Here is a 15034-nt window from a genome sequence, read left to right as displayed (position 1 = left end):
CATTTGCCATTCTCCATTTATAGAAGCTCTTCTATTTTCCATTATTTTTCAAATATCACAGACCAGGGCTGAGTAATGACAGTTCTTTCATGACCCAAAAATGTAATTTATCAGGGCCACATGAAATAGGGAGGAGCTCTTGAGAGGAAGAACATCATAGTGTTCAAAGAATAAACCACCTGTTTTTTATACTTATTGGCTGTGTGTCCCTAACTAGTAAAGTCACTTAACCTCTCAGAATCCTGAGAATCTCTAAAACTAAAAGTTGCAGAGCAGTTATCCATCTGCATTGGTAGAGTTCCTTATTCTAATAAAATAAGTCCAATTTTTTTTTAAAGTTTGTATAGCTGGGATTATTAAGAATATCCAAGAAATTTAGAGTATTTTCCACTTTCTGCCTTAGGGTATTTTTTAGTCTTTTTAACTATAATTATACTTTCTCTACTCTGACCCAAGAGTCACTGTCTAATTCAAATAATAAATCACTGGCAAATATGATAGTACCCATAAATATATTAAATTACACAAGATCTTTTTGTTGAGGGTATTTATATCCTATTTTCTATGTACCAGTTTACCAAAAGTACTAAGCAAGTCAGAATGTGAATATACGTTTAACCCTAGAATTTTGTCTAGTCTTTTGTCATTGTCTACCTGGTCATGTTTGACACATGCTTTAAAAAAAGGCCTATGTTCCAAGTCCATTCTGATTTTACCTAGATATTTTGTTACATATTCTACTTTAACACTTTCGTTTGTGATTCCACAAATGAAAAGACCACAATTCTGACAAAGTCCCAAATGATGAACAGATTGTTCAAAGTTATCTTGTTATTCAGTCGTTTACAAAGAGACACATCATTTATTCTGACAATGCTAAAATGACACAGATACAATAAATTATAGGAGTGAATGTTATCACTTGCAACTTATATATAAGGCCAGTGAAGCCACAGGCTAGACCACTTGTATAACTCAGATCACCTAAGAAAGGAAAACCAGCAATAGCAATTTCTTTTTAATCTATTTCCTTAACCAGTTTTTCTAAAGAAGCTCATCTTCCTCTATACCAAGATAAATTCAAAATGGGTAAATGGGTAAATGACTTAAATATAAAGAGTGAAATCAGACCAAGCAAGAGATAGAGAACATGTAAATGTAAATGTAAAATGAATGACTATGATTACATTGAATTAAAAAGGGTTTGTACAAACAAAACCAATGCAACCAAAGTTAAAAGGAAAGCAACAAACTGGGAAAACATTTTTATAACAAAACTCTCTGACAAAGGCTTAATTTCCCAAATAGATGAGGAACTAAGTCAATTAAAAAAAAAAAAAAGCCATTCCCCAATAGTAAATGATCAAGGAGCATGAATAGGCATTTTTCACATGAAGAAATCAAAACTATTGATATGCACATGAAACTATTCTAAATCCCTCCTTATTAGAGAAATGAAATTAAAACTCAATGTCTTCTTGTATTCTTCCTTCTGAGCTCCTCTTCCAATTGTCTGCTCTTTCTGGGCCTAGTCAGGCTTCAGGCCTGGTAGGCCTAACAGGCCTATCACACTCTGCAGTCACATACAGGGGAAAAAAAAAGTTCTTTCTTTCTTCTTGCCTTTTGGTCTTCTTTCTCCAGCTATTTCCAAAGCTACAACTTTTTCTCCCCTCCAACTGCCACTCGAGTTTCCAGTTTTTCCCAAAGAGCCGATTCACAGACCTCCTTCCAGGGCAGACAGACCACCAGAAGTGAAGTTGTCAGTGGGACTCCAAAAGACTTCCAGCTCCTCAGAATTCCTTACCAGGAACCCTGTACAAGATTTTAACTGGGCCTTAAAGGATCATCTAACAGTCCTTAGCTGCTAAGCTCTTAATTAACCCAAAATGCTTATTTTAACCCTAATAGTTCCCCCCTTGAGATCCCTTGGAAAGATGTGTAAACCAAGCTATTCTTAATCTATCCCTAAATCATTATTCTATTCCCCAAACACAAACCTTAACTTCACTTTACCTTATTTTATCACTATCCTTAATCTATTCTAAATTAACCTATGCTAGAGGTAGAAAGAGAATTTCAAGAAGCAGAAAAAAGAAATTAAGGAAAATACTTGCAAACTTGCAAGTCCAAACACTACAATTACAGATATTCAAAATTACAAACATTTGCAATAACACAGTAACATAATAACAAACTGTAGCCTAAACAAACAGAAAGCAAAAACCTATCTAATGCAAAAGCCTAAGTAAACTAATTCAAATTGAACTTTACAAATACTATGGAAAAAAATTCAAATCAAACTTTTAACTATGCTAATACAGGAAAACAAGAACTACAGGTAAAATTCAAAATTAACTTGCAATGCTAAGAAACTAAAACCCTTGTAAGAACCTACTGTACAAAAATATACATACATGCACAAATATACACACTATCTACATACTACATACATGCTATTTATATATCCTTTCAAATCATCTATTAAGATTATAAAAATCACCCTTGAAGAAGTAGTTATCAAAAACCTGGAAGGTTTCCTTTAATAAAGATATAAACTTCCTGTGATGCTACCTCATAGGAATCTTATGAAATCTTCCCTAGAGATAAGAATCTATCCTATAATATAATCTTTATAACTATTGCAATACTTCAACTATAATTTGATTATATTATTACTATTTATATATGTTTATTTATATTACCATGAATTCTATTTACTGAGTTATGTAGTGTTACAAATTATGTTATGAGTGAGTTCTATATGTTACTAATCATTTTAAACTAGAAAATTTCCCTATTCTAAATACTTACCAAATTTCTTCTTTATACAAACCAGTCTGTTACACAAGTCCATCTGTCATTTACATGCAAAGTAATACCTTCAGTCTTCTTTCTTCTTGCACAAACCTTTGTGGTCAGTGTTTAGTATTCTTTGTTGATATAGCTATGTATTCCTAGTGTGTTATTTAAGTCAGTGCAGTGCTCTTATAATAGTGTCCATAGTCATTCCATTGTCCTCTTTCCATTGTGGTTGTGCTTGTCCTAGTGTCGTTGTCCTTGTCCTCACCGTTGTGTAGGTGTCACCTTGATCTTTGTATCCAGTGAAGAAGATACAGTGTCTCCCAATTCCCCTAACAGTTTATATTTTACAGTACTACCTAACACCTAGCCGACTGGCCAATATGGCAGCAAAGGAAAGTGCTAAATGTTGAAGAGGATGTGGCAAAATTGGGACATTAATAGACTGCTGTTGGAGTTATGAATCAGACCACTCTGGAGGGCAATTTGGAATTATGCACAAAGGGCTTTAAAAAAATTGCCTACCCATTGACCCAGCCATATCAAATGCTGGGTTTATACCCTAAAGCAATAAGGAAAAATACTTGTACAAAGATATTTATAGTTGCACTCACTGTGGTGGCAAAAAATTGGAAACTGAGGGAGTGCCCATCAACTGAGGAATGGCTAAACAAATTGTAGTATCTGATGGTGATGGAATGTTACTGTGCTGAAAGGAATAAAGAAATGGAGTAACTCCGTATGTACTGGAAAGACCACCAGGAATGGATGCAGAGCAAAGGGAGCAGAACCAGCAGAACATTCTACAGTGATGAGCAACCTTTTGAGTTTGGTGTGTCAAAATTCGCCAAAATAACAAGCATAACTCAGGTGGTATGTCACTTCGAGAAAAAAAACCCCATAATTTCATTATATTTATAGTTTAAATAACAAAAATTTATAATTGTAATATATAATTGTATTTAATAAACCAAAATAGATAAAATAATATAGGTAGAATTGTCATCTATAGTGCACAGTGTGACTACACTACACTACAGCAAATGTTTCATCCTTGGCATATGGTCCCATACTTCTCTTTATGTGGCCGCATGCAGCCGCGTGTCATTGAAAATGGCCACACGTGTTAGTGCTAACACACTTGTCATAGGTTTGCCATCACTGTTCTACACAGAGACTGACACATTATGGCACAATCAAATGTAACAGACTTCTCTACTAGCAGCAATGCAAAGATCCAAGACAATCCAGAGGAACTTATGAGAAAGAACTGTGGGAACAGAAACACAGAAGAAAAACATATGATCTATCACATGGTTTGATGGGAATATGATTAGGGTTTTGTTGTTAAAGATCACTTTATTGCAAACATTATTCGAATAACATGGAACTAGGTTTTGAACAAAGATACATATATAACCCAGTGGAATTGCTTGTCAGCTCTGAGGGGGGAAAAGAAGAGGGGTGGGAAAAATCATGATTCATGTAACCATGGAAAAATATTCTAAATAATTTTTTTTTAAAAATGCACATCTTCCTTTCATTAAAATTTATCTCAAATCAAAAAGATGAAAAAAGTACAGAAACAGACCTGAAACAAGAAGTATACTGAATTTCTTTTTAGGGCTGGAGAACAACTTTATGTGTATTACTTGTCTCTTATGATTCATGTACCGTTAATGAATAGGAACCCTGAAGATAAATATATCATTTTTTATGAACAAAGCACCTCTTGGCTTCCAGATGGCTTACATCTGCTACAATGACTCTAATGTGAGGCCATATTAGGGCTCTTCAAGGCTTCACTGCCCTATTTTAATCAAAGAAAAGCTTACACCAATAATAAACATTCTCATAAAACAGCTGCATTTTTAGAAGATAACTAAACTTTACAATTACAAAATGATTTGCCCTGTTAACTTCTTTAAAAAATAAAACTCATTTATAAACAAGAAGTTTGGAAGATTAAGCCTTCAAATTTAAGGTTTCATTTAGTTAAACAGCCAGAGTAGTAGATATAGTATCAAGAGATACCATACCTTTAATCTATAGCTGTTTGACTGTGGATAAGTCACTTTACCTAAGCCTCAATTATTCATATATGAACTAGGAATTCATATTCCTATAGGTATAGTAAGGCATAGTACATAGAGTATAATAATGTATATAAAGTACTATTTTAAAGGATTGTTGTAAGGAAAGCATTTGGTAAATCAATTGATTTTTAAATGTTAGGAGATGCTAAAATATTAAAAAGATGATTTAATTTGTATCTTATTGATGTATAAATATGTTTATTATCAGTATTTTTACATGCAAATTATAGTATTATTAGTTTCTCTACATTTACAGAATGTCTTAATGAGTTATTTCTAGAATTATTAGAATATATCCCTATTTCTTACATATATCCTTTTTATGAAAAAGAACTTTCAGATCATTCTATGAAATTTATTACTTTCTTTTTAAAGCTTTAGGCTTCTACAATGTGGCATTATTTCCCTTCTCTAAGTTCATTTTTTTCTTCTATTCACACAGCAGCTAAACTATTCTAGCTAAAGAATTTCACAATATTTTTATCACTAACTTATAAACTCCCTATAGACTTAAAGCTTCATAATACCCTGTCAGCTTCCCTATCATGGCAGGAATAGATAAATAAAAATATGAATTGTGAAATCAATCTCACCGCTTTAGAAATACTTCATAAAGAAAAAGAATCTAAAGATATTTAATTTTGAGGGAAAATGTCAGATATTTAATTTACCATTACTGATTAATAATTATTCTAAGCCTTTAAATTACTAGAGTTACTTTAACTAAACCTTAGTTGGTTATTGTGAATAAAATATTTAATAAAACTTGAAGTGCTAATAAAATGATAGTTATTACCATAATTCATAAGTGTCATGAAACAATAATCCCCTTTGCAGTAGCATAACAGTATGTATGCCTTTTTGTGTTTATTTAAAAAATACTAGACTGTCCAATTCTGTTAACTTGCCTCTTTGCTACCTTGTCACCAGAAAGGAACAAAAGATTAGAAGGAAAACAAAAACCTGGGAAAATTTTTTAACAAGTGTCTCAGACATAGGCCTCATTTTTCAAATATACAGAGAACTGTGTTAAATTGATAAGAACAGGGGCAGCTGGGTAGCTCAGTGGATTGAGAGCCAGGCCTAGAGACGGGAGGTCCTAGGTTCAAATCCGGCCTCAGACACTTCCCAGCTGTGTGACCCTGGGCAAGTCACTTGACCCCCATTGCCTACCCTTACCACTCTTCCACCTATAAGTCAATACACAGAAGTTAAAGGATTTAAAATTAAAAAAAAAAAAATCTAAATTGATAAGAACACGAAGATTTCCCAACTGACAAATGGTCAAACGCTCTGAACAGGGAATTCTCAGTTGCAGAAATTAAAACTATCTTTGGTCATGTGAAAAATATTCCAAATCACTATTAGAGAAATACAAATTAAAACAACTCTGAGGAACCATATCACACTTTCTGTCAAATACGACAGAAAAAAGAAAACGATAAACGTTGGAAGAGGAGTGGGAAAACTGGGGCACTAATACACTGTTGGTGGAGCTGTGAACTGATGTAACCATTCTGGAGAGCAATTTGAAACCATGACCAAAGGGCCATAAAACTGGGCATATCATTTGACCAACAATACCTAATAGGTCTGTATCCCAAAGAGAGTGAAGATAAGGGAAATGAACCTATTTGTAAAAAAAAAAATATGAAGTAGATTTTTTGTGTGGTAGCAAAGAAGTGAAAACTGAAGGGCTGTCGATCACTTGGAGAATGACAGAACAAATTGTGGTATATGCTTATAATAGAATACTATTTTCCCACAAGAAATGATGAACAAGATGATTACAAAAAAAAACCCTATAAAAAGTAAAATTATAAATAAATTAGGTGAACATAGAATAGTATACCTGTCAGATATGTGGGGAAAAAGGGAATTTAAGACCAAGCAGAAAACATTATGAAATGTAAAATGAATGACTTTGATTATATCAAATTAAATTTTTTGTACAAATAAAACCAATGCAACCAAAATTAGAAAGAAAGCAACAAACTGGGAAACCATTTTTATAACAACTCTCTGACAAAGGTTTAATTTCCCAAATGTGAAGACAGGATTAACTCTCCTTTGTCAACCTTTTGATTGAATCAATACAAGCTTGAACTAGGTGGAAGAGCTTGCAAGCCACTTAGTGAATTCACACTCTACCTAGTGCTAGGTGAAAAGCCAGCAAAATACTTAGAGAGCTCAACCCTTTTTTTTTTTTTTTTTAATTTTTTTTTTTTAAACCCTTAACTTCGGTGCATTGTCTCATAGGTGGAAGAGTGGTAAGGGTGGGCAATGGGGGTCAAGTGACTTGCCCAGGGTCACACAGCTGGGAAGTGGCTGAGGCCGGTCAACCCTTTTTTAAAACTCAAACAGTTAGAGACATGAATTCTTCTTCATGTCTCAGAAACTGTGAACCCTTCTGATGAATATTCACCCCTCCAGAGGGTACAAACTGGTTCCCACAAACACTGCTCCCTGGGCAGTACTAGACAATTTGGAAGCTGTGATAGGCCCCTGTGAAGAGGGGAAGAGACAAGAAGCCCTGAATTTCTGAGGCTAGAAGTAAGTGGACTCCAAGAAGTAAGTCAGTTTCAAGGAGTTGGATTTCAAGAGGGAAGTCATCTAAAAGAAAAAGGACAGCTCAAGGAAGAAAGTCACCTTCAGCTCCAGTCACTGTCTTGACTTGCCTCTTAGAGGGAACTTGGGTGAGTGGATAATTGGCTTTCTCTTCCTGTATTCTGGAGAGAGTTTAATTCCGGATGAAGGTTAAGTCCTGTCTGAGCCAAGCACTGAAACAATATTTAGTTGGATAGGTTAATGTCTTCTCTACCCTATTGTATTTCTCTAAAGTTATGCAAGCTGAAATCTAATGGAATTCTTTGCTAGATCAAGGCTAATCTGTATAACTCATCTAGCCTTTCCTTTAATAGAGTGATATATTTCTAGATCTTACATTCTATACCAAGGTGTGATAGTCTGTTTCTTGTGGAGCTTTTCCATGCCATGGTAGTTGACCATATAGTAACTCAAATGGTGATAGGTGAGTTGTACTATTTGGCTTGCTTCTGATATGGGAAAGTGCTATAGGTAAAACTTCTGGTCATTTTAGGTGACTTTCTACACAGAGTTTTCCTATCATGGTTTTAAGATGTCGGTTGTTTCTCTCAATGTACCTGGATGACTGCGGCCTATATATAGAACAAAGCACCTGGTAGACCTGGTTCAGAATGGAATTTGCAAAATGACTACCACAGTCTGATGAAATAGTTGCAGGAATGGAGAATCTAGGTATGATTTCTCTGAGTAGGATCTTAGCTACAAACATCAGAAACTTCACCAGAAAGTCAGTACTAGAACCAAAATGGATTGGACCTCATGAAATAATCTTAGTAACCCCAGCAGCAGCAAAAATTAAAGGCAAAGATGCATGGTACCATTTCACAAAAATATAAAGTCCTCCAAAGAAAAGCCTCAACAAAAAGACCTAACCATAGATGAACAGCAGCAGCCAGAAAACCAAACCATTAATGAACAGCAGCAATCAGAAAGACCTAACCACAGATGAACAGCAGCAATCAGAAACCCAAACCATAGATGAACAGCAGCAGTCAGAAGATCAAACTATACAAGACCTAAGTAGTGGCAGTGATGAGTAAACCCAAAGCCAGTTAACAACAATGATAATGCCAATCTCTAAAGACTCTCATAAAAAGATCCAAAAAATTTTTGTGGCAACACAAAAAATTTTATAACACAATACAACACCATGCTATACAATCACACAATGGTTCCAGATTCAGGGTGACAACTCTTCAATCAAGGGGAGGACAGTCAAGATGGGATTCCAGAACAGATGAAGGGACAGACATCACAGGACATCACAAGGACATTAGAGACATTGCACAAGCACTACACAAAGACCTGAACTATTACAACTATATGACTTGGACAACTTCACCAGAAGAATCACAACAGTAACATGATCAACTGTGCAAGATTAGATTTGAATGGTACAAGGTTAACACATTCAGACACAAATCAAAGGTATAAGTTAGCACATTCATACACTACGGTTGCATGCATCAGAACATTAGCTGATTGACAAGAAGGATTCTAAAGTAGATGGTGAGTATAAAACCAAACAGAACATGTTAGGTCATATGTCCAACACATAGACACTTGATCTACTTCACATGTACATAGTGTATATATTGTAAATAGTTAGAGTAAAAAGTACTTGACCATGATAAAAAGAGAACTTGTATTCCTTGATATGGTCAAAACTGTACTTGACTTACTCTCAGTTAAAAACTTCACATACAAAAACCTTGTCCATAGGTATTATACTTGATACTAACCCATAATAATAATGAATAGCCTTACTAACCGTAGAGAGAGCTTAGTTAGGAAAATGTTTTATATTTAGCAAGCACAAGGACAGTGTATTATAGTTATAAATGTCTTAAATAGACTTATCCATAAGTAAAATGTCATAAAGACATAAATAGTATAGATTTAGCTAGAGATGTTACTAATAGGTTAATAAACTAATGTAGTTAGTTAAGGACTTACTTACACACTAATATTCCTAATAATAGATTAGGTATTAGAATGTTGAGAATGTTAAAATTTTGTGTTATAGTTGGTTATTAGAAGTTCAGTATCAGAAGTTACTAAATAGATTGTTATAGTAATGCATTGTCATAGAGTAAGTGAGAAAAATTATAAAGTTAGAACTTGCTATTTTGCTACAGATTTACTTGTTGTTTATACATTCATGTTCAATCTTGTTCAACATTTGTATTCAAACCCCTACTCTTTCCCAGTTAAAATTTTCCCATCCTTGTCTTTAGCATAGGTAAGCATAGACAGCTTTAGGACATAGCATAGATTGGAATTTATTATTTGGGGATTATAGATAGAGGGATAGAATACATAAGATAGATTAGCATAGTGTAGAATTCACCCACAAAGATGATCAACTAAAAATTTGCAAGTTGAAATTTTCTAAACCAAAAGCAGCATTCTGTAATAGGAAACTTCTGGGAAGAAGATGGAGACCAACTTGACTGACAGATCATCAGTTATAGAATTTAGAATTTACCCAGATGTCATGAGCCAAGGGCAAAAGACAGTTGCTACCACCTCTATAAAACCCCATGGGCAGAACTCTTCAGGGTCTCAGTTTTGAGAAGGATCAGGTCCCGGGTGGTGATGGTGGGTAGGCCTATAGACCTATACTCCAGCATCTGTACCTTATTGCCTCAAGTAATCAATTCACTTGTTGCTGATTAGGGCTGAGAGATACACATCAAACATCTACCAAGAAGAAGAAGATGATCATAAGCCCTCCTTTCACCTGGTCTAGGCCATGGCCGGGCATGACCAGAGTCTGTGAGAGAGAAGAATCTCTCCAGCCAGTTGCCCACTTGCCAGTGATTGATTAGCTTACTCCAGCTCCCATTAGATTAGCATAGCCATCTCCAACACCACTTTCCTTATCCTGAATCCTACCCCTTTAAGTTTAGTAGTATTAAAGCCTTAAACAAAGTTAAGTGAAGACTGGTGTCATTCTAAAGGACAACCTAATAGATACCTCTAAAGGGGAAGGAAATAGTTGTGTAAATCACAGTCAACCGCATTAATCCAACCTTATCAATTATTATCCTTATCATAAAACTTATCCATCAACCCAAACCCAAACCCAAACCAAGTAACCAGAGGAGCTGTGTGGATCAAATACAGCTTCTCACTTATTCACTTTGGCTTGGGCACTGTTCGTGGGGTCAAGTGCTTAGCTGAACTGAACATTTACATTTACAAGCCCTGATGGTCACCAGCAATACCTTGGTGGTCATTCAGGCATCCCTCTCCTCATTCAGCTTAGATCCATATACCATCTAGGATCTTGAGCCACCTTCATCAGGCCCATCCTAGAGAAGCACCATACCACCCTGTATAACAAAAGACCCAAACTCCTGAGTTTAAATCTAGCCTGATATTTCCTACCTGTGTGCCTCTGGGCAAGTCATTTAACCCTCAATGCCTAACCATTATCACTCTTCTGCCTTGGAACCAAGAAACAGTATTGATTCTACGATAGAAGGTAAGGGTTTAAAACAACAAAAAAAAAAATTGGAGAGTAGAAGAATCTGAGCTATAAAATATCTCTTCTAGATTCAAATACATGATTCTATGATTCTAAAAACAGATTTAAATTAAAAAGCATTTATTAAATGCCTCACTATGTAAAACATCAAGTAGTGGTTGTTCCATATGAAAGATTTTCCAGTCTTTAAACATTCAAATAGAGTTGCTATAGGAAAGGTTAATATGGAAACTCCCATAGCTGCTTTGAAATAACATTCTAATATAGAAAGGATTTTTCTTTTTGGTGGAAGAACCAAATATGGGGTACATTCAAACTAATAAAAATAACTAGTACATAGTCTGCCTTCTAAAGTGCACTCTTTTAGATTGAGGCAAAATTGTTAACATTTTTACATGAATTTATATGAGTAGAAAATACCTGGCATAAATGTAGTTGTTGGAAATATTTGTTCTTGTTTCTTTTTGCTTTCTGTCAACAGTTCCTCTTTGGTTAATGGAAGATCCAGGACTTCTACAATAACCTGGGCTGCATCCAACGCCTTTTTACCCATAACCATAGCTTTCACATCCCACGTATATTTCTTTCCATAGCAGTCACAGATTTCCTGGAATATCACTGAATAGAGTCGCTCCGTATCTGAGGAGGAAAGAAAAGGTCATTTTTAGTGTGCACACTGTATTTAAGTTTCTGGGGAGAATCGAGGGACAGTAAAATGACTATTGAACTGGGAGTTTGGTGCCCTTTTTTTAGTTCTAATTCTGACCATGATTAGGTGTGTGATCTTGGACAAGTTACCACTGTGAGTGACAGGTGTTATGTGTAAAATGAAAGGGTTTGACTAGATAAGGTCTTTTATAGTTCTAACATTCTATAATGCTGTAGTTCTAAGTGAATCAACATAAGGACTCCTTAAGTCAAGACCACATAACCTTTCACATAGGCCCAGATGAATAACCATATCAGTAGATCATTAATTCTTTCCAAACGTTTTTGTAGGGCACCTCTCAGTTTTCAAGGAATACAATATAAATGTGACAATAAGGAAAAGTAATTTCAAAATGTAACATCAATTTCTGAGAAGCAAAATGGAGAACAGGATGAGTGACAACCAACAGTTTAGAATTTGGAACTTACCCAGATGCCATGAGCCAAGTGGCAAAAGACAATTACTGCCAGGACTATAAAAGGCAGAAGCTGGATCAAGATTTTCTCTCACTCATGAGAAGGGGACCCTGGTGGCTAGGTGGGTAAGCCAACCAACCTGCTTAGGTTACCTGTATCCTGTTTCACCAATTATCACATCCTCAATTTCTAAATAGAGCTGTGCTGTACATTGATTATTTATCATCAAGGAAGAATACCATCAATCCTCCAAAGGTGCCTTACCTGGCCTTGAGTGCCACAGAGAGGGGAACCTCTCCAGCTGATATCTTAACCTGATCAACCTGAGACTGCCAACCTTGATCATCATTAGTCTAGTATAATTTCTGAACACCTCCTTCCTTCAATCCCTGATCCTTCCCTTGAGCTTGTTACAATTAAATCCTAAAGCTTACCTAGCTGAATCCTGTTATTATTCTAAGTCACTACCATATTCTTTGGATCTAAGGGGAAGGGATAACTCAAACAAGATCAAATCACAGTCATAGGGGTGTTAGCCATCAGGTTAAACCCAGGGTAAGGGTCAGAGAAGCTGTGTGATCCAATTCACAGCTTCTCATTTGATCACTTAGTCCTGGGCATTGTTAAGGGAGGTGTGTGTGTGTGTCTTCAGCTGAGCTTCATATACTTTGTGGGACCAGTGTTCACTATCACAACTTGGTGTCCACCCAAGTTTCCCACCTCACTCAGCTTAGGTTCTTAGATCATCCAAGGACCTTGGGCCATCTCTCTATCAGTCCCTGTTCAGTTTCACCATACTGCCCATAACAAAAAAATACCATCATATGATCCATTTTGTTGTAAGGAAGTTAATAAATTATTATTTAGGAGACTTAGCAGGCAAGGCTGAAGGATTCTAAATGGAATGGGGAAGCAGGAAGTGTGGTTGCTCTCTCTGGGACAGACTCCAATGGTGGTTGGGGAAAAGTTGTAACTGACCCCTGGGAGAACTCAGAGGAAGTAGAGTTTGTACCCTGATTTCCTGGGATCCAGAAGGAAGACTGTCATCTGCTTCTGGGAGATTTTTGATAGAGACTATTAAACTCAACCTCAGTTGCTGGTTAACTTGGGCTGAGTTAGCTCCCAGATCCACACACTTGAAGGAGTTCTGGCTGTGGTCCTAGAAGAGCCACAACATCACTGGAGTGAGACAGGACTCTGCAGTGAGAATATCCCACTTTCCTTCCTGATCTCCATTGTGCCCTGCCCTGCTATAGGTTTAGCTTAGAAAAGTCCATTCCCTGTCCCTGAGGCTTGCCCATAGATTGGTAGAATAGAAACCCTTTCTCCCTTCTTTAGGCTATAGTTTCCTTAAATTAAACTTATTTATAATTTATAAACCCTCTTGTCATTTACTTGCTTGTTTCACAGACTCCCTGTGTAGGTGGAGCAGGGCCTGTCAGTTCTGTCAACTGTCATTTCCCCAAACATCTAACCCCAGTTTTCCTGGCTTGTTTGGTGCCAGACTATTGTCCATTCCTGTTTCCTACTCACCCTTCTGAACCCAGATAAATATTTAAGTTAACTCCCCCTGGTTTTCCCCATAAGAATTTAGACAAAGGGGAGTAAAGACTATCTTTGGATTTTTTTAATGGGTCATTAAAAGCATCAGAGAACTTTGACAAATTTATAAGAATATGAACCATTCCCCAATCAATAAATGGTCAAAAGATATCGACAGACAGTTTCTGGATAAAGAAATAAAAGCCATATATAATCATATTAAAAAAAAATTAAAGCCCTAAATCAATGATGGCAAACCTTTTAGAGATGGCTTGTGTAAGGATGGGGGATGGGACAAAAAGAGCCAGAAGAAGGCTGTTGGTGACAGTTACTGACAGTTGGGACCAAAGGAATTCTGGGTAATTCTCCAGAGGGGGAAGGAGAGGGAAGGACTTCTGGTGGAGGACAGAAAGAGGGAGGAGGGGAATATCTCAGCTCGAATCCAGTCCTGAGGGCTTCCTGAGGATCTTTCTTTGGACATTGCTACCCCGATTCCCTGGTCAAAGGCATCCCATCACTTCCCATCCAGTAAGACTTCAATAATAGAGTCACCTAAGTTTCTGGGAGCGATCTCTTAGGCTCCTTCCCCCATTACCCAACCCTGCTGAGAGTCCCTTTCCAGTCTAACTTACAATTATAGGATAAAACAGAAACAGAATAAGGGACAAGGGGGGAGACGCTTAGGAGTGGGAACCCCAAAGGTTCCCACCTGAGTGACAGAACCCATAGAAATAGAGAAGAAAGCACCCCAAAATCCCTCTGCCCTTCACCCCTTTCCCCAATCCCTGAATTATGATTAATAAAAGTCATTCATTAGTCAGATAGCATTCCAGAGTGTCTGAGAGACAACAAAGGTAAGGGGAATCACAGCTTGGTCTGGCTGCCTCCATCTTGGAGCCAGACCACCCGCTGTAAAGTTGACTGACCTCGGGGGAGGCATGAACCCTGCCCTCATTCAGAATCAGATTGGGGTACCCAATATCTCATCTTAAAGGGAAGCCTCATCCCCAACTCCTATGGGGCAGCACGACCATCCAGGTCACCCAGTTTCAGGGTGACACCCCCTCGAAGTCTCAGCATGCATATACGGCGGGAGGGAAGAGCTAGGAAAGAGTCTCACACATCATAGACTCTTTCTCCCCCCTTCTATAATAATATTTATTACTAGCTCTGTTAATTATTATACTTGCCATGTCCCATCCCCTGCCCCCCAGGGACCATGTGCTGTGCCCCTCCCCAGACTGAGTGCCACATGGGTCCTACCCCTCCTTTACTCCACATGGGGAAGGAGGAAGTGCTCCCATTGGACTGCTGAACAAAGGAGCAGGTGATGCTGGGGGCAGTGGAGAGGGGGAAGGGAACAGCTCCACCT

At 37.0% G+C, this 15034-nt stretch overlaps 1 protein-coding gene across 1 annotated transcript in view; it reads right to left on the bottom strand.

Moving 5' to 3' along the window:
• Positions 1 to 15034, bottom strand: part of LOC123242559 (pseudouridine 5'-phosphatase) — a 183202-nt gene that overhangs the window by 97749 nt on the left and 70419 nt on the right. The window contains exon 2 of the mRNA XM_044670389.1: positions 11416 to 11634. Coding sequence (XP_044526324.1) covers positions 11416 to 11634 — 219 coding nt within the window. The remainder of the gene's footprint in view (positions 1 to 11415; positions 11635 to 15034) is intronic.

The sequence above is a fragment of the Gracilinanus agilis genome, chromosome 3, assembly GCF_016433145.1.
Source record: "Gracilinanus agilis isolate LMUSP501 chromosome 3, AgileGrace, whole genome shotgun sequence".
Lineage (NCBI taxonomy): Eukaryota > Metazoa > Chordata > Mammalia > Didelphimorphia > Didelphidae > Gracilinanus > Gracilinanus agilis.
Note: the sequence above shows the minus strand (reverse complement) of the source record. Positions and strands in the feature narration are given on the sequence as shown.